This window comes from Mauremys mutica, chromosome 2 (assembly GCF_020497125.1).
Source record: "Mauremys mutica isolate MM-2020 ecotype Southern chromosome 2, ASM2049712v1, whole genome shotgun sequence".
NCBI classification, from domain to species: Eukaryota; Metazoa; Chordata; order Testudines; family Geoemydidae; genus Mauremys; species Mauremys mutica.
In genome coordinates this window covers 274,647,743-274,668,817 of record NC_059073.1, presented here as the reverse complement: position 1 = coordinate 274,668,817, position 21,075 = coordinate 274,647,743, and the positions used below count along the sequence as shown (strand labels likewise).

Genomic DNA, 21,075 nt, shown 5'->3' with positions numbered 1-21,075 from the left:
CAGATATTACATTTGCTTAAAGAACTGAGAATGACCTCCTAACAAATTCAGTTATAAAAACCCCAACAACATGAATGCAACCCCAAAATAAACAAATCATAAATTCTAAAATATTTTATAATGGATGTGCATGTTCTTATATGATAATAAATAAATAGGATTACCTGATCTGAAGATCCAAAATGATCTGTCTTTTATCTACGTTTTCAGTGTACACTTTTACACCATTTATCCGAAGTGGCTGAAACAATAACAATAAGGTGTCCATTTAAAAACGTTAAACTTTCTTCAAAAATTTGTCATGTTTTGAACCTTATCTTTAACAGAAGGATATAGTATTGAGTAACATAAACAAAGTTGCAGCAGGAATTGCTTACATATTTATTATCTACATTATTTCACCAAAGAATTACTAAAAAATGCAATTTAAAACATATTTGTCAATTTAACACAGTGCTTGACAGGGAACATCACTAATCTCTTCCCTCCAAAGAAACATCCTTTATCAGGCTTGTTAAAACTGCAGCATTTAATGGAAGCTGACAGGAATCATATGCAATTTAGAACACTGCAACTCATTCATATCAACCAGTGCGGGGGAAGCTGTGACTTAGGAGCCTCAAGAATTATTTTTATTTTTATTTTTTGCCCACAGAGTCTGCAAAGTTTTCAGCTCTTGGTGACCTCAGAAGTGAAAGACAAAGATTCAAACTTTAATACCCTTGCATAGCAGAGTAGTGCAACTGGGCCGGTCTACACCAGGTCTGAGAACAATGAAGAAATTAGACACACACTCTGATGAGGCTAAGCATATAGTTCTGTTTAATGTTCTTTAATGACTGTTTTTACAGATTTTATCTTGTCTGTTTGTAAGTGAACCTGTCCTTACAACTCACAGCAAACTATATTGTTAGAACTAGTTCTCTAACCAATGCTTCCATTTTACATTTTTCTAAAATAACTAAAGGCTCATTTATGGTAGTTTAAACTTCAACTTTTTTAGTGACAAGGTAGGATTCCAAGACATTGAAGCTTGGGCTAATTTGAATTGATTTTATAGTTCTATATTGTATTAAAAGGATATGCTGGAATTAATTATGTAAAAATACATGTTCTGTATCTTTCATTATGAAGGTCTCTTACAATTCTTGAATAATATGTGTTCTTATGAGAGAGGACACAGACCCATTTTGCTATAGCCTCTCTTGGTACATGTAAGAATGTTAATTTTGCCCATGTGCAACTCCTGTGAGTGTGCACACTGAGGGCCTGACCCACAGACCACTGCCAATGAAAGTCAATATAACATTCTCACTGATTTCAATAAGCTTTCTATCAAGTCTAGAAATAACACTTATAAAGCAGCTTTCGTTTAAAAAAAAGTCTCAAAAGAATCATATTTCTCCCATCACCCACTTGGGTGGAAAGTTTCATATATACTGCAGAGAACAACACTACACAAGGAGATCAGCACAGAAAGTGTAACACTACACAACTGAAACTACAGGGAAAGTTTTCATATGCACAACTTAGTTGTCTGAATTGGAATTTAGCCAGAATGTAAGGGTTAACCTCCAGGATTCTTTATAGATTACAATACACCTCTACCTCGATATAACGCCACCCAATATAACACAAATTCGGATATAACGCGGTAAAGCAGTGCTCCGGGGGGGAGGGGGCGAGGCTGCGCACTCCAGTGGAGCAAAGCAAGTTCAATATAACGCAGATTAACCTATAACGCGGTAAGATTTTTTGGCTCCCAAGGACAGCGTTATATCGAAGTAGAGGTGTATTAGTCTTGTCTTTATCAGAGCCTTGGTTTTGTATCCCAAATTACAGACAGCATATTCAACATCGCAGGGTTCTGCTCCTGACCTTGCACCACTCACAACACCATGTTCAGACACTGATTCAATACTGACAAAGATGGAAGAGTCCCACCAATTTATTTATTAACATCACTTCCTGGATTTTTCTTTCCTGGATCTCTTCAATCTAAGAGCTGACCTTGTTCACCTTATACTTTATTATTTACTATTTATATTTGAAATGCACCTTAAGATACAAGGTGAGATCAGGATTCACTGAGTTAGGTGCTGTACAAGCACATAGTAAGATTCTCTGCCTCAAAAAGTTTACAATCTAAAAAGACAAGACAGATAAAAGTTAGAGGAAAGAAAGCATTATCATCCCCATTTTACAGATGGGGAATGAAGTCAGAGAGACTGACTGACATCGCCAGGGAGACTGTAGCAGCACTGGAAGCTGAACCTCAGATCTCCTGAGTCCCAGTGGGCAGGGTGGGAGAAAAGGAGAAGCAAGCACTTTGAAATCCCCAATGGAAACCATTCTTCGCACTCATGATAGGTTGGAAGAACAATGTAGGATTTTTCCACACAAAAAAGTATATTAAAGTTAATGTTTAAAATCAAATTTACACAAATTAAGAAGGAAGGTACTGTACATCTGGGGTCAGGCTTGAGTTATGAGGGATTACAAGTGTCAGTTACAAGTTCATAAGATATATACATAGTACATAACCAGCACAGACCCAGATTGGGGTGCAGGAGTTTTTAAAACATCAGTGCATAAGTGATCTTGGGTACGCCACCCACAGAATGTATTTAGAGTCCAAGTTAGTATTGGTGTAGTGAATAAATACTTGGGGCGGGGGGTGCATCCCTTGGTTCGTCAGGGAAGGAAGGAATTGGGTTACTCCCCTGACCGGCGTTCTCAATTACTCAACCTGGTACTGACGGTGTCCCATGATGTGCTCCGTGATACTACATCCTCAGCTGCTCTACAGCTCCGCTTGGCACAGATGAGCATAAGCATATTGGTTGCTCTAACCCATCTTTGTATTTCCCCAGTCTGAAAGGCTACTGGAGATCATTCTAGCCCTTGTTGTAATTCAAAGGAGTCTCGGAGCAGCTCAATTTCATTTGGCTGGAACAATCCCAAAGGGCTCCACAGCTGGGGACTGCTAGAGAGCAGCATGCTCTGGCCATGCCAGGCCTTCTCTGCAAGCCAGAGATTCACCCTTGCCAGAGGAATACCCAGCTGACCGTTGAGGAAGCTGTACAGACCATTTGTGTCATTGACATAGTGCACAGTGGCCAGAGCAGTGCCCAGGATCTGATTCTTTTAATTATCAGCTGTCACAAAGTTCCTCCTCTACTCTGGTGGGTCCTGCACTTATTGGCAGATTTGCTCACCTCAGTGATCTTTCCCACAGTCTGGGTCAACTCCTCCTGTGTCTGATCAGGAGTTGGGAGGTTTGGGGGGAACCCGGGCCCGCCCTCTACTCTGGGTTCCAGCCCAGGGCCCTGTGGATTGCAGCTGTCTATAGTGCCTCCTGTAACAGCTGCGTGACAGCTACAACTCCCTGGGCTACTTCCCCATGGCCTCCTCCAAACACCTTCTTTATCCTCACCACAGGACCTTCCTCCTGGTGTCTGATAATGCTTGTACTCCTCAGTCCTCCAGCAGCACACCCTCTCTCTCAGCTCCTTGTACCTCTTGCTCCCCCCCCTCCCTGACTGGAGTGAGCTCCTTTTTAAACCCAGGTGCCCTGATTAGCCTGCCTTGATTGGCTGCAGGTGTTCTAATCAGCCTGTCTGCCTTAACTGGTTCTAGCAGGTTCCTGATTACTCTAGTGCAGCCCCTGCTCTGGTCACTTAGGGAACAGAAAACTACTCATCCAGTGACCAGTATATTTGCCCTCTACCAGACTCCTGTACCCCACTGGCCTGGGTCTGTCACACAGCATTGAAGTTCTAAGAAATGGAAATACAAACAAACCAGAACTATCAAAGAAGCAACAGAAGTCTTCTGAAAAGCTCCTAACAGACCAGCAGACAGAGGAATTTTGACGTGTTCCGCAACTTTATGTGTTAAAGTGGCAATATGAATCAGGATCCTATCCTTAAAGTTCAATGAATATATAAGCAAGACTTCATTCTCTCTAAATTAGACTGAAAGTATGCTGTTAAGTATTTTCTCTACATTGTTACCTCTATATCTGAGCTTTTCCTATGACTTTACACTGGAGGCTGAGACCAAATTCATTCACTCATTTAAATTCATTGAAGTCAAGAGAGAAACACGAAGCATGAATTTGACTTTCAAACACTGTCAGACTCATGAAAAGGGGAAGGGTAATATTTATTCAAGATAAGGGGGAAGAAAATTATTGTTTTTGCTTCACTATAGCTACATTATACTAGCAATCAGCCACCTAACCAACCACAATGAGACATTAATAGCCACACCACACAAAGCTGGAATGAAGATTCTGCCGTGTAAGGAAACAAGGGTGAGGATAATTCCTTCTTCAAGAACATAACTCACAGTAATGTAGTACTCTAACACAACAGTAGCATTATACATACTCAACCAACGTACTAGTGCTCCCAACTGAAATCATAGGCCTTACACTAGTCTTTTTTGCCCAAAATTTGTTACCAGTGGGATCAGCAGTGATAATTTTTTTTAAATTAACAAAGCAAATAAGATTCCTCCACCTAAAGTATCATTTAAGCCTACTGAGTTAATTTTAAAAGGTATTATTGAGAGGCTTACATTTAAGTATGTTAATATCAGAATCCTTTAAGATTAAGGATTACTCTTTCCCATTCTCCAACAAGTGGGATAATCTTTCCACAACGGTGACCCTAGATCAGGGGTGGCAACCTTTCAGAAGTGGTGTGCCGAGTCTTCATTTATTCACTCTAATTTAAGGTTTTGCGTGCCAGTAATACCTTCTAAAAACGTTAAAATGTATCTCTCTATAAATCTATATTATATAACTAAACTATTGTTGTATGAAAAGTAAATAAGGTTTTTAAAATGTTTAAGAAGTTCATTTAAAATTAAATTAAAATGCAGAGTACCCCAGACCGGTGGCCAGGACCCGGGCAGTGCGAGTGCCATTGAAAATCAGCGCGCGTACCGCCTTTGCCATGCATGCCATAGGTTGCCTACCCCTGCACTAAATCAAAAGGCAGCATTACATTTGCCTCCCAAATCACACACATTTGTATTTTATTATTTAATATGTATATTATAATAGCACCCAGAGGCCGTTAACAGGACCTCATTGTGCTGGGTGCTGCACAAACACATTCAAAGATATTCTCTGCCCCTGAGAATTTACAATCAAATGTCACCAAAAGGCCTTCCTTGTGTAAATTAATGTATCATGTTAAAAAGCAAGCAAGCAAGCGACACATTGAAAAACTCATGTGTTTGAAGAAACTGACCTGGTGACCTATATCAATCTTTGTGAAACTGAAGGTACTAAGGTGGTTGTTTGCTCCTCTCACAGCTGGTTCTATCGTTTCTCTGAAAAGTTTCTCAATAAACTGGCAAATAAAAGGCCACAAGTGTTTTACAGTCTGAGGAGAAAGAAATAAAGATTGTATTGTACAGTTAAAAACATACATATTTGTATTGTTTCAACACGCGTCAACGGAGAAAGTCGTCAAAGCAAAAGATTTTTTAAAATATAATACAACTCTTCTCCCTGCCATTTGCCAAGAGAGCCCTCACTTCTGCATTTCCTACCACACGGAAAAGCCTTCTTGGACCAGTATCTTAATTCTCCATCTATTTTCATATCTTGTTTAAGAACTTTTTTGCCTACTACTATACATATTAATTTCTCTATTCTAATATTTACTATTACTAAAATATTGTTCTGGGATACACTTTGAATGAAAGACCCTACACCAACTGAAGGTGCATTGTTCTGTGTTTTATTTTATGCACATGGAACTTCAAAGTTCTGTTCACTTATAAAACAAATACAAAATTGGTTAATTTGTATATGGTACATTAGGACAGGAGCCAAGCCAAAAGGTAAATTTATGCTTAGAATCTGCAGTTGACTGTCCATAAGCCTGATTTAAATTATTTTAATGCAGAATGAAATGGATCACTCTGTTCAAGAATGGCAGATCATGATTTAGTACTATTACAATGGCATCACGATTATCAACTAAAGAAAGATTGGCCCTTGGTTTACACAAACTGTATTTAGTGTGTGGGGTACAGATCTGTACATTGATCAACTGCCAAAACATCAAATGCAAAACAATAATAAATATTTTATTCTCAAATCCATCAGCTATCTGGAAAAACATCTTACCTTATTTAGCCATTCTGCCCTTTCTGTATCTGGAAAATGAACCTAAGGAGAAAGGAAAAGAAAAAAAAAGCAATTACTACAATCACAATTAATGAAAATACAATGTAAAAATGACAAGTTGATATGGTACTATAAAGATCAATAAATTTAATATCTGGAACTGGTACAAAGAACCAATAATTATCCAGGACCCAAGATTCATAATAAGAATGTATAAATGTGGTTAAATAGTTGAAGGAAATGTCAATTTAAAAATTGTAAACCAGGTAAATACACACTTATGTATACTCCATAGTACAGGTGTGGGAAGTATTGTTTTAATGATTGAAGTGTAAATGATAGTGTGAGACGAATAAATACAACAGTCAAGTCCACAGCGAGATTAGTCAATACAACATACCTCTCAGTTTTAAGGACAGTGTACAAGGGTAACTTCTCTTTTGGGTATTTTGTGAGAAACACCAGAATACGATCTGATGATTCTGAAAAATGACTTGTCTGGTGGTTATTAAGACCTCAAAAACTGAAGTGAGAAAGAATGAGGTATGTCATTGGGAGCAAGAACAATCGTACACAAATCTCAATTTCTACTTTTGAAAAAGAATTAAGCTACTATGGATATTAAATACATGCTAGTTATGCTCTGCACTGCTTCCATGAAACAAAGATGGACTGATTTTTTTTAATTTAAGTGATTTTGCAGGTATTTCAAGACATTTAAATAAGATTTTTATTTATATGTTGCTAGTTCTTTATCTTGTTCTCACTTTACAGTCTAAAATTGCCTCCACTCCCTGTTCCTCCTCCCAAGCCTCAGAGGTAGGGAGACTTTGTCTGAGCCAGTAGGGGAAAGAAAAGCCTGTAAGGATTGACACACACACCCCACCACCACCCTCCTCATGGGCACTCTGCCTACTTGTGACCTGGAGGAGTTCTGTGACTGATTGTTTGGCTTGAAGGGTGAAGCTGTCATGCACCAAAGGGGAGGATTTATAAACCCATTCCCCTGCCCCCACTTCCAAATTCCCAGGAACATTAGGGTGACCAGTAAGAATCCCCAGTGGGGACTGAGTAGAAGTCACCCAAGAAGTGTAGCAGAGGCAGCAAGTGTAGCAGAGCACATGGGGAAGCAGTGGCCCAGAGGTTGGGACACTTATGCACAGTCAGGCCCGAAGCTTTCCCCTCTTTGTGGCAATGACATGAACTCTGACTGGTTCTCCGTCCTTATGAGGTCCTATGGAAGGGTGTCTTGGTAAGTAGCAATGTAGGATTAGGTACTATTTATTCTGCTATAAAGTGAAGTTCAGCACTGTGGGTTCAAATTCCATTAGGAAGTTTTTCAAAGCATGTCCTGAGTTTTTAAAAAGTTTGTAAGAAGCTACTGGGAGCCAGAAGAATGAGGAAACAAATGATGGTGAGTGGGGATGCCAAACACACCACACATGCTGCAATTAAGTGGTGGCAGAAGAGATTGCTCTGATTGCCTCTCTTTTAACTATTGTTATGTGAATGTACTTGTGGTTTTGATACAAAAAATTATGTAGCTCTGACATTTTTAAAGTTATAAATATTGACCCCGACATCAACGTTTTGGGAATTCCTTTTCTCCAGAAAAAAAATTTCTTTTTTTAATGCATCACTGAAATTTGTCCAGTATAATCATTACAGTTAGCAGATATGTACCCTGGAATTACAAACATAGGTAGATTTTTCTGCCTTTTTGTATAAAGATGTTTGTTCTTTAAGAAAATCTCTGAACCCCACTAGGCTTTCACTAAAAGGCTATGTGTTCAATATAGATTTCCTACTTAAAAAGAGTTTAAGTGCATGGAAATTATTAATAATGAATATTTGTGTCCTCTGTACTAGACTATAATATTTTATTAATGTAGAATTCAATAGATGGGCAATCTAGGCTAACTTAGAAGCAGACAGCTGGGAAATCAAAACTTAAATGTCTCTACAAAGTATCTAGTAGCAAATTCAAAAATGAATATTCCAACAAAACAAAATAGTACATATGTGTATGTTTCATGTTTACCTTGAATCAGAACCTATACTTAAACATAAAACTTTCATTCAATATTTGTCTCAAAACCTACGCTCCTTCAGAAGAGTTGAAAGGTATAAGAAAGAAAAAAAAGGGGGGGGGGGGAAAGAAGATTTAGGAAGCGGGGGTTAAGTAACTGTTTTTTGCCTTCCTTCAAAGCATCTGCTATAGATCACTGCTGATGAAAGATATCAGATTACTGTAGATGGATAAGATAATGCATGTTGCTATTGTTTATCCTAAATTCCATTCCACTTTAAAGTTTGTAAAATGCTGAACAATTCTCCTTTCTACGTATCTGCTCTCATATTCCTTCCATAAGTGCTGGAACCTGGAACTAGGGGTGCAGTGGGTGCTGCTGCATCCTCTGGCTTGAAGCGGTTTCCATCATATACTGGGTTTACAGTTTGGTTCAATTGCTCGCAGCACTCCCACTATAAAAATTGTTCCAGCACCCCAGATTCCTTCCTTCATGCTTCTATTTGCCTGAGATACTATGTACTGCTGATGTAATCTACTTTTACAAATGCTTCCTCAAAACACAGTTATTCTGATGTCTATCAGTAATAAACCACTACACCAACTGTTTTATTTAATACCTAGGATTGGGGCAGGGTGTGCATGAATAACCACACTACTATGTGGCAAATCAGTTTTCTGTGTTTTGTGTTAATCGTACAATCTGTCCATTTAGACAAGATGTGTAATATATCCTGGACAAAATTCTGTATTTTGTTGGCTCACACATTGCCTATTCAGATTCTGTAGCATTTAAGCTATATATAAAATTTTAAAAGTTTCTAGATCTCAAGGTTGCAGCTCTCACCTTTCAAATTGATACAATGCTATCTTCCCGAGTCTGCAGACCCACTGACACAATGGTTCCAAGAATTCTCCCACTCCCTATTATTTTCACTGATGTGTTACCTCTAAAATCGGATGTTGACATTTTAAATGGAAGTATTAGCTACTTAAGTGCTGGTCAGTTCAGCAGACGGAATAAGGATGAGGGTTTTCATAAAATGGTGATTTGGGTCTTCTCCAAGTAAGGGAGAACAGTCAATGGGGAGCGGAAGGTAGAAAACTAAAAGTAGAAAGAAGAAAGATAGGGAAGGAAGAGGAACAATTGGCAAACAAAAGTGTTCCTAAAGGTGAACCTAATTTTCCCAGTGAATAATGCTTGATATAACGATAAGGCACTAACCAAATAAATAGGCTAGTCTTGATATTAGATACATTTCATATTCCATCCTTGATCTTTGTGGAAGAATCCAATTGACATCCATTATGGATTGAAAGGTGTATGTAATCCTAAATATATATCTTGTCCACAAACCATAATCCAAAATGGAATTTGGCCTGCTCCACATATATGTTTGACATCCAGAATTTGAAGCATAAGCTCCTTAATGCATGGACCATGCCACCTCTGTGTTTTGAACAATGCTAAGCACACAGCTGACATTCAATTAAATTTGAACTTGATATTGCATGTAGCATTTCCATCTCCTATTCCTTCCAGTCTCTCTTTGCATGCCTCTCTCACACCCACTTTCCTCCTGCGCACGTTGCTTCTGGATAGCTTTAGATAGGTGGGAGAGATAAATAGGAGGGAGAAAAAGCCAAACACACAAGATTAAAGTAGTCTATAAATTCTCTCAAATTAAACTAAAATGTGTCTATTAAGCCTTGCTTAACAAGGTACAGTTGTGTGTTCTGGCTCAGGTTAATACTTACTTGCCTTATAGTCACATGACATACACCTTTGTATATGCCTTACAAAAAAGGGTCTCGTTTTAATACTTGTACTAACCGTATATAATGTATGGAACTATATAATCCTTTAGATGTCTCTTTACTAATCATAACAAGAACTAAAAGTTAAGCATAAAAAAGTATGTAATTTAATTCCATACCTGCACCCTTCAAGATCCTGATCTATCTTTATTATTCTACCCTCAAGTCCTCAAAACATAAAGAATACACTTTTGGTCAAGCAGAGCAACATATGACATACATATGGCACCTCTTCTGAATCAACATTTTTTGCATTTTCCCCTATCCCCAGAGTATGAAGGCTATTAACTCTGGAGGGGTCCCAGCCCAAGCTGGGCAAGAGTTGAAGCTATGGTTGCATTTTAGATGCTCTACAACTCTGTTTTGGAAGGTCTACACTTCTACATCACACTTTGACCATGTCTACACTACAAACTTTGGTCAATGCACGTTACATTGGCATAAAGCCAACACAGTGCCTATATCACTTGTGCAGGTGCATACTTGGCTCCTTGCATTAGCATTGCAAGTACTCATCAGGAGTGCTTACGCTGATGCACAGTGCAATGCACCATGGATACATAACCCAGTGTGCAACTCGCCATCATCTGGAACACTGTATTTGGGGAAATTTTAGCAAAGCATAGTGGGGCAAAATGAATATGCAAGGGAGACTTGGAGCACCATGCAACTTTCCCCATCCCATAATACCACATATGTCCCATAATTTTTGCACCATTTGAAAAAATCCCACAAAACCACACAGCACTTCTTGCTGTCTGCCATCTCTGACAGAAGCATGGAGCCTGCATTACTCTGCACTATTTTCATGAGCATTGCAAACACAGGATGAATGATCCTCCATTATTTGCAGAGCCGTAGGAAGAACCACAGCAGCAAGGTACATGACGATTTCATGGAGGACAGACTGCTGTGGAACACAGCAAAAACCAATTAAAGGTTATTGATGGTACTTATGGAGCATCTGCAGACAGTGCAGTGCCATTTCTGGGCCTGAAAAACAAACCGTAATTGAGACGTGGACAAACTACGGCCTGCAGGCCACATCTGGCCTGCAGGACCGTCCTGCCCGGCCCCTGAGCTCCCAGCCGGGGAGCCTAGTCCCCAGCCCCTCCCCTGCTATCCCCCCTCCCCTGCAGCCATGCCGCCGCTTGGGCCATGCTCTGGCCTGCCACTCCCACTGGGCAGTGTTGGGAGCGCAGCTGGCTCTGGCTGCGTGTCGTGGCTGCAAGCGCCTACTGCTGGTAAGGGGGCGGGGGGTTGGGTGAGGGAGTGGGGGGTTCTGGAGGACAGTCAGGGAGGAGAGGGCGGTTGGATGGGGCGGAGGTTCTGGGGAGGGCGGTCAGGGGATGGGGAACAGGGAGGGTTAGGAGTGAGAGAGTCCCGAGGGGCCTGTCAGGGGGCGGGGATGTGGATAGGGGTCTGGAGAGCAGTCAGGGGACAGGGAGCAGGGTTTTGGATAAGGGGGTGGGATTCCAGGGGGCAGTTAGGGGCGGGGGGTCCCAGGACGGGGTCGTCAGGGGACAAGGAGCAGAGGGTGGTTGGATAGGGGGTGGAGTCCCAGGGGGGCTGTCAGGGGCAGGGGGTGTGGATAGGAGTCGGGGCAGTCAGGGGACAGGAAGCAGGGGGGTTGGATAGGGGGCGGGGGTCCCAGGAGAGGGCGGTCAGGGAACAAGAGCAGGGGGGTTGGATGGGTTGGGAGTTCTGAGGGGGGGCAGTCAGGGGGCGGGAAGTGGGAGGGGGCAAGGCCAGGCTTCTTTGGGGAGGCACAGCCTTTCCTACCCGGCCCTCCATGCAGTTGCCCTTGGGCCAAAAAGTTTGCCCACCCCTGCACTAACTAACTGATTAGGATTGCATTGTAAATTGCAGGTTTGGGATGACAAGCAGTGGCTGCAGAACTTTCAGATGCAAAAGCCCACATTCCTGGATCTGTGTGCTAAGCTCACCGCAACCCTCCAGCACAGAGACTCCAGAATTAGATCTGCACTAACCGCTGAGAAATGACTGGCGATTGCACAGTGGGAGCTTGTAGCTGGATTACTACTGTCAATGGGAAATCATTCTGGAATTGGAAACTCCACAGTGCAGGCTGTTGTTTTGCAACTGTGCAGGGCCATTAATTGTCTTCTACTACACAGGACTGTGACCACTGGTAATGTGAAGGACACAATGGGTGGATTTGCAGCTATGGGGTTTCCAAAAAGCAGTGGGGTGACAGATGGCACACATGTTCCTGGTTTGACAACAGCCCACCCTGCCACAGAGTACATCAACAGAAAAACTACTTTTTTATGGTTATGCAAGCTTTGGTGGATCAATGACAACTGGTCAGGGAAGGTGCATGCCGCTCACATCTAAGAATACGGGACTGTTCAGAAAGCTGCAAGCAGAGACATTCTTTCCCAACCAGTGGATTACCAATGGTGATGTTGAAATGTCAATAGTAATCCTGGGGAGCCACGCCTATCCCTTGCTCATGAAGCCATACACTAGGCACCTCAACAGCACCAAGGAAAGATTCAACTACTGAGTCAGCAGATGTGGAAAGACAGTTGAATATGCTTTTGGTAGACTGAAGCAGCGCTGGTGTGGTTTACTCACAAGATTGGATCTCAGTGAGAAAAAGATCTCAATAGTTACAGCTGCCTGTTCAGTCTTGCATAATACTTGTGAGGAAAAGTTGCCTCAAGTGTCAATGCAGAGTGGCTGTTGGCTAACTTCCAACAACCAGACACAAGGGCTATTAGAAGAGCTCCATGTGGAGCTATGCAGCCGAGGAAGGTCTTGAAAGAGTGTAGATACATACACAGCTAGGTCAACTCAAGGCAACTTACTTTGACCTAACTGTGTAGTATAGCCCTGGCTTTTATTTTTAGTTACTTTGGGGCTAAATGGCCCTGAAGCACCATTGTTCATAAATTGGTAAATAAAGCCTTTTTTTTGCTTGAGGCCCCTTAAACATGAATCAGGTGGGCAGAGGTAATTTTAACTTGATAAAGCAGTGCTGTGCCCAATAAGAAGGCTTACCCATTTTCAGTGATTATTTTCACACAGTGACCCATATACTGGCTATACAGAAATCCCTGTTCCATTCCACAGCCTATATCTTTACAATACACACTAGCTCAACTTAAGACTAAGACTTCCTTTCTGCAACAGAAGAGGCACTGACACCAGCTTCTTGGACCTAGACTCTGGGTCTGGCAGCTTTGACAACACAGCATCCACAAAGCAATTCCACAGATGTTCTGTGCTGAGAGAGAGGGCAGCCGGTATTGGAGGCCTGCAGTTAACTCCTATTCAAAGCCTGCCTAGTCAGGCTTTGTGGATGGAGAAAGGGGATATTAGGGACTTTTAAATACAGAAACAGGAAATGTTTTTCACAATACCATTTTTTTAATTGAACTTTTCATGCAAGTTTGAGAAGTACAGTCACATTTGCCACTTGGAGACGTTTTTAATTATTAAAAAGACAGCAAAGAATAATCCATTTAGAAATACTGTGGCAAATATTACCAACACCCTAAAGACAGTGTTGAACACTAAATCAAATTCAATGTTAATAGTTTCAAGAATGTTTTATTCATGTTAAGATGTTTCTTTTCAAAATGCTTGGAGTTACACAATTCTGCACTTTTTAAAATATACACAAGTCCACATTATCATACAGATACTTGTGCTTAGCCCTGAATAACTGTTGACTGTATTTTTCATTTTCGATGTGCCCTGCACCCTAAGCTGCCAGTTCCTGCCAAGTCCTGAATTTAGGATGAACTATTTTTTTCTGCCATGACCAATTAAAAACTTAAAGCCCCAGAAAAAGGAATGCAACTCCCTGCTGCATATTCGCCGTTAGCATTGTCAAAGCTCACTTCACTATCACCCACAATTAGTAACCACCAGCATGTGGCTACTGGGGGTGGCAAACAACTAAGAATAATGGCATGTCAAAAAGGTAGTACATCAGAGAGAGGAACATATCTCCTCTCCTTTAACAATGGAGGTTTCACAAATCTGTACACGTGTCACTAAAAGAAAGCACAAGGCAAAGAAGCTTTGCAAGCAGTGAGGTGTAGCATTCCCCTGGAAACAGTTTTGCGTAACTCAGAGCAAGGGAGACATCTCAGATAAACTGCTTGATTTAAAACATGAGCTGCAGTGCGGTGACTGGTTGCCTGCTGATGCTCTATGTCATAAAAAACACCTGGCGCCTTATCTTTCTACCTTTGTCATCAGCCTTATTTAAAACTGTGTATTAGCCAAAACATGTAACATTACATAATTCTCCTACTTTGGAAAACCCAGTTATATTTTCCAAGTAGTGCAGACACAAGTATGGTTCTCAGCTACCAGGTCTATTCCATAAAATCGAAACTACTGTAAGCCAAATATTTTTCAGTGATCTACATAACATTGTTGCTTATCACATCAAAGTAATGAAAGCATTACAAAAAGGCTACTAACATCATGGTACCATTTAACAATATTACTACAGTTAATATTCTTTAAAGTCAGGATAATAAAAGGTTACAATTATGAAGCATATTCTCTTCTAGAACTTGAAAGATTTGAGAAACTAGTCTATAAATTAATGTCGTTAAAGGCTGGACTGGTACACCAGCAGAATCTGAAAACACTTTTCTCTCTAGAAAAGCAAGGAAGTGTTTTCTACACAGGGTACTCACAGCTAAGTAAAACTAGTTGTTAGCTGATCTCATGTGACGATGAGATCTGCCTACTAATGATGATAAATATTTTCTAAGTGGACCAAAACTTGAAAGGTTAGTATAGATTTCTTCAGGAATTAATTAACAGAATCAATATGCACTGATGCTGAATTGTGTTAAAACCCCTATTGCGAAAATGTAAAAATTGAAGTTAGTTTCTTCCATTTATGCTGTTCATTTACTTTATGCTCAAAATGAAAGAAAAGAAATGAAACTAGATGGATACATTTCATCTTTTGGTTCTCATCCACCAACACAATACTATTGAATTTAGAATCACAATACTGCAAGGAACCGTTCTTAAACAGATTTTCAGTTCAGTTCACATTCCCTTCATATTAGATTTTGCATATCTTCAATCCTAACCCATCCTGCTTTGTCTGAAAAACCTACATTTTGAGATTAAACTAAGTGTTCCTTTAAACTATAACTGCCAGGCTAATTTGTTACAGTTTGCTTTAGCCCAGGCAGCTTTCATTGTAAACTAATTAGGGGAACTTGAAAGGAAAATAATCCTAGTATGAATACAGAGCTGGAAGCACAGTAAGTGGAGTTTAAATACCAATGTACCAACTGGTTACTGTAGAGCTAGCCAAAGTGAGAAGGAACGCTTTGGATTACAAGCGAAAATTTACAAGAGATTTATTTTTGCCAGAGGTGAAAGGAAGGCGGTATGGGCCAGCATGGCATACTGGTAAAAAGTGGCCACCGGTACCCAGCTGACTATAAAGCGCTGCCATGGCAGCACTTTAATGTCATTGCCCCTCCCCCCCCCAGGAGGCAACAAAAAGAGCAGATGCCCCAGCACCAGCAATTTAAAAGGGCCTGGGGCTCCGGCTGCCCCTACTGCAGCAGCAGCTGGAGCCCCAGGCAGCGCGGGCCAGGCAGTGCGGATTGGCTAGCTGGGGGACGCTGACCCCCCCCAGCACCACCCCTTCTGCCTGAGGCTCCGCCCCTTCTGGGGAGGATCAGGGGGTCAGAGCCGGCACCCGTACCAGCAAGAGTTCAATTTTACTTTCACCCCTGCCTGTTGCCAATACTAAAACAGTATACTGGAGTGACAGGGTGAAATACTTTTACATAATAATTAGGGCTCAAAAAAATACTGCAAGGAAAATTATCCATACTGGCACCTGCTGGTAAAGTTAACAATCAACTAATTTTTCCATTACCACTTGGTTAATCTCACTCTGCTTCTGTCTAGCCTCTTTTCTTCTGCATGGAATTGTCTGTACAGTAGTCTTAAACATGTCATGTTATTAGCCTCTGCACAGTCATATCCATACTGGGTATAAAACCCTGTGTGTGTTGTCAGGAAGGGAAGTAGACTAGCTAAGAACCCTTGAGATAGCTTTACTGAGTAGCAAAGAGTCTTGTGGCACCTTATAGACTATCTGATGAAGTGGGTATTCACCCACGAAAGCTCATGCTCCAAAACGTCTGTTAGTCTATAAGGTGCCACAAGACACTTTGCTGCTTTTACAGATCCAGACTACACGGCTACCCCTCTGATACTTTACTGAGTGCAACCATAATTGTCTTGTCCTGGCATTCATCAAAGGCATTAAAGAAACCCAGTACTGGCCACTTACATTGACTTTAGCAGCCCCAAAATCAAATTTAAGTCCAATACAGTTTGGAATAATACAGCAATAGAGTTAAGATACTGGAAAATGTCTAGTCAACCTATCATACTAAACTAGCTCACAGGAAGCAATGTAAATTGCTCATAAAAGGCTTCAGCATAGAAGCCACTCTACTAAGCAACCCATGTTTTCCGTGGCCTCTGGAATAGTACCAAGGTATCAACAATTGATGTCCCATTTTTAAAAGTTTGCAGCCTTTAGTCACATCAAAAGCACCTTCAGGCACTATCCAGGGAATTAACCACTGCGCTCTCAACAACAGGCCCCACTTCATAAACTTCTTCTTTTGGTTTTCCCACAATGAATGAACATCTATACATTCTGAGTACAAGCCTGGAGTTCAGTATGAGAAGACAAAAGGTTTTTAAAAACACATTTACCATAATAAGCTGAGCTCCCTGTCTTGTGTTCACAGCAAAAAAATAAGTCAGAAATGCAAGACTTATACATGGAAATCAGAAGAATTTGGAAAAAAGATGTATTTCATGAACAATAGTCAAGAAGCAGCATTTCATATATTCCATAATTAAAGCATATAATGAATGCTGGGATGGTATTTGAGTATGTTACTCCTAGCTTATCAATTACATATAGGTAGTGAGAACTCAGGAACACAGTTCAGGATTTCTGGATCCAATTAAAAATGAGATGAGGTTTACACTTGGAACTATAACTGTCACAAGGGGCAGAGTGGGTCAACCTGAAGTAGCAGCACATAATGAAATCAAAAAACTAAAGCCCTTTTCAGAATTTTGGTACTGTGCATAAACAGACCTTTGATGCAAGGGAAGAGACTTTTCTGGCCACATTTTTGAGCAGCTTACATAGTCACATATGGCTCTTGAAAACAATCAAGTGTATTGTGTGCACACCAACAACGTCCATGTGAACAAATCCAGTCCATAACATGCAAGAAAGTTCAAAGAACACCTACTATAAGTATTAAATTTAAAGAGACTCTGACACTTTATAAACATATTCTACCGGAGAGAAGAAAGTGCTTTAGTACAACGTTCTTATATTCTATTCCTTTGTTTCCAAAAAAACCAGATGTGTTCCTTAAGAGTTCAGAATCCTCTGACATAATTGTCTTAACAGCAACTATGTAACATCACAGAGGATCTAGTTAGGTATTTAGATGATGTCAAATCACTGTGACAGCATATGTCACAATGCTTGGATAAGAAATAAACAAGAGAACATGAACTTCGAAGGAAAAAGATTATTGTTATCCAATGACTAGACATATGCCTCTTTATTCTATGTGGAACAGAGCTTTCATCTTTGATGGTCTCTTGCTGCAGTCTTAGCTTCTTCCCATATTATTTTGATAGATTTCAATTCTGTTTCCATTATGCATTTCCACGCTATCCTTAGTTTATCTAGTCACCTCTGGCTCTTCGGGTTCCAATTCAACACTTGTTTTATTATGTTATTTGGATCTTTCCTTATGTATTTCCTAGCCATCTCCATTTTCGTTCAATACTTTCCTGTCCTATCAGTTTCTGTTTTGTCCTCTTCCAGAGTTCTTCATGTGTGATTTTTTCTGGCCATCTCATAATATTGAGGATTTGTTTAAGGCAGCTGTTTATGAAAACTTGGAGATGAGATAGTAAGGTCTTAAGTCTCCAAGTTTCAGCACCATGTATTAAGACCAAATATTTAACACCATTGTAAAGTCTTAAGTTTAGTTTGGAGGGAATGATTTCTGTTTCTTCAGAATGGCATCACAGTTATGAAAGCATGTCTGGTTTTCATTATTTTGGCTTTAATGTCTTCATCTGTTCTATGTGTTGTACTTATAATATTGCCAAGATATGTGAATTATTGAACCTCTTCTATGTCAGGCCCAGAAAGTGTTATTGGGGTTTCTTGTTTTGCATTGATTATCACGGTTTTAGTTTTGCTTGTGTTCATTTTCAACCCTAATAACTGTGCACAAGCGTGAAGATCATTTGTTTTGGCTTGCATGTCTCTATAGGTATGTCATACCAAGTTGAGGTCATCTTCAAACTTCTACATGAAAGTCCACTGCATGACCCTTGTATGAAAGCCTTTGATACAACAGATAGAACAGTTTTATTGTTCTACGCCACTATGGAATCGCTCAGAAATTTGTGATCATTCTGAGCTTCAATAAAAAATGTGAAATGCTAAGGAACACATAACAGTGAATTGACTGAGCCATTTAAAGTTAATACTGGTCTCAGATCAGATGTGTTTTGTCGCCATTATCTTTTTACTGGTAGTGGACTGCATAATAAGAAACACCACAGAACAACCAAGGGGCATACAATGGACTGTTACCCAATTGTCCTTAATAATTAGAAACAGAAGATACATGATATAAAATAATTATGCCTAAATAGAATTTTTCTCATGAAGCATTAGCGACATTAAATAAAACTGTACACAAGGTTTTTATTAGAGCTGGGTGGAAATCAGAACCTGCAATTTAATTTTTTTTTCCCACTTGACAAAAAGGAACCAAAACAAAAAATACTGAAATTTCCAGCGAAACAGAATTCCAGAAAAACTTAGTTTGGGGATTATCAAAATGTTATGTCCTGATTTTGACTTTTCTATATTATGTTGTATCACATAAAATTGAAACAAAAAGTTATTTCAAAATGGAAAATCAAAGGTTGAAATACTCCTTTTTTTAAATGAAATTTAATCAAAAACCCATTTCCACAAAATGTTTATTTTTCAACAAACCAGCATTTTCTGATGTAAAAACATTCCATCAGATTTCCATCAGCTCTGCTTTTTATGAAGAGTCCACACAAAAACATTATCAGATAAGAAAGAAAATAGAATTGCCCTGGAAAATAGTAAGATTGAAAATAAAAAAAAGTAAAATGACTTAGAGGTTGTCTATATAAGGCTGGTATCCAATTCAAGCAATTTAGACTACTGCTTTCCAAGTCACAAAAAGTAGTCTCCTATCTGGAACAGCCTCATATGAGGCTACAGTCCAAGAGACTTTATCTATTTCAGAAAGTATTTGGTAGAAGAATTCATACAATAAGTCATAGCAATAAGCATAATATAGAGTTTAACTACATTTGGCATGTTATTCCAAAACGCAGTACTTTCAAAACTTATGCCATTTAAAATATGTCTAAAGCTGGTTTTATTTTGCCCATTTACAACTCTTCTGCATAGACTGTTATTGCTGCTAATGATACGGCATCTTAAAAACCCAAAATCTGAAAGGTGAGAAGAATATCTGGTCTTGCTTCCAAGTGAAAGCATTGAAGAGCCGATCAATAGTTATGACTCTCTGATCAGCTATAAGCCCTATTAGTATAAATTTCTAGTTTTATTAGGCAGTGCAATATTAGCATGTTTCAAACTGTTTTTTTCAAGCCCAAACCAGAAATTAGAGATGAGACCAACTAGCATAAGTCATTCAACCAGTGAATAACAGTGTCCCTTCTAGTCCAGTGCTTTGTCCAGTCTAATTTTAAATTATTCTATGTTCACACACATCTAAAGTGTATCACAAGCATACATTTAAGAAGTACTGCAAGACTATGGCCTTGTCCACACGACACAGTGTACAGTGGAGATGTACACACGACAATGCTACTTTTGGCAGCAAAATTCTGTTTACCAACAAAATAAAACCACCTAGGATGTGTGCATGAGCGCGAGACTGGTGTGCTGTGCAGAGCTGGGGAGGAAGGTGGGGCTGATGTCAGGGAGTGTCTGAATTTAAAGGTTACTTCCGGCTGCTGTCTGAATTTAAAGAGACAATATTCCGACACACTCATTCTCCCCCAAACAACACTCTGTCTCTCTCACATACACACTCCCCAACACAGTCTGTCTCTGTCTCTCCCTACCCCACACTCACTCCCTATCACACACATTCCCCCCCCACACTTCAGTTGAAAAGCAGCTGGCAATCTAGTAGGATGCCCATGAAATGATGGGATTGAGAAAGCTGCATGATTTGATGCCCCATGAGGCATTGCAAACCCTTCCCAAAGCACCCTGTGGCCAGTTGCACAGTGGAATTGCCACCCACAGTGCACTGCTCTCTGTGTCGATTCAAGAGCTGCTAGTGTGGATGCGCTCTGCCAATAAAAGGAGTACAGTGTGTGCATGCAACAGCGGTTTAATTAAAGCGGTGGCTGTAGGTCAGCATAACTTTTGTTAACAAAACTCTAAGGCCTATGTCCTACCTCACCCACATGCTGTCTTACATTCTCTCCTCCTGCCCTAGCTTATAACCATCAAGACCCAAAGGGTCAAAGCCCCCTTGCAAATCGAGTACCAATGCAATCAATCTCTAGGTAGGTCATTAAGACAGTCTGGTTGAATGTTCAGTCTGCATGTGCCATTGGTGATCTTATCGTGCCACCAAAGCTTTTGGCAGCCATCTGATCACCAACTGTGTAGCAGCATTCCTTGGTAACTTCCTAATTCATTGGTCTTCTATCCTAATAACAACATGCCCATACTAAGAAGGCCAATAAAGCCATACCAGTGCTGATACAGACAGTTGCTGGGTTCAGCTTTGAATATAGTCATTGCTGATCTTGTCTTGCCACTCACTATGATGCAGCTGACAACAACCATGAGAATCAAAAACGTCAATCTACTGCTTTTCAGGCTTCCTTAGCATCCATGTTTCACTACTATACAACAGAGTTGGTATAACTGAGGTACTATAGACCCACAGCTCCATGGTAA

The 21,075-nt window shown here is 40.2% G+C and overlaps 1 protein-coding gene across 2 annotated transcripts in view; it reads right to left on the bottom strand.

Annotated features, from left to right (window-relative positions):
* Nucleotides 1-21,075, bottom strand: part of ESYT2 (extended synaptotagmin 2) — a 133,846-nt gene that overhangs the window by 79,923 nt on the left and 32,848 nt on the right. For both annotated transcript variants that reach the window (XM_045003352.1, XM_045003354.1), the window contains exons 2-4: nucleotides 6,152-6,193; nucleotides 5,265-5,399; nucleotides 165-241 (exon numbers count right to left, since the gene is read on the bottom strand). In XM_045003352.1, the coding sequence (XP_044859287.1) occupies nucleotides 165-241; nucleotides 5,265-5,399; nucleotides 6,152-6,193 (254 nt within the window). The remainder of the gene's footprint in view (nucleotides 1-164; nucleotides 242-5,264; nucleotides 5,400-6,151; nucleotides 6,194-21,075) is intronic.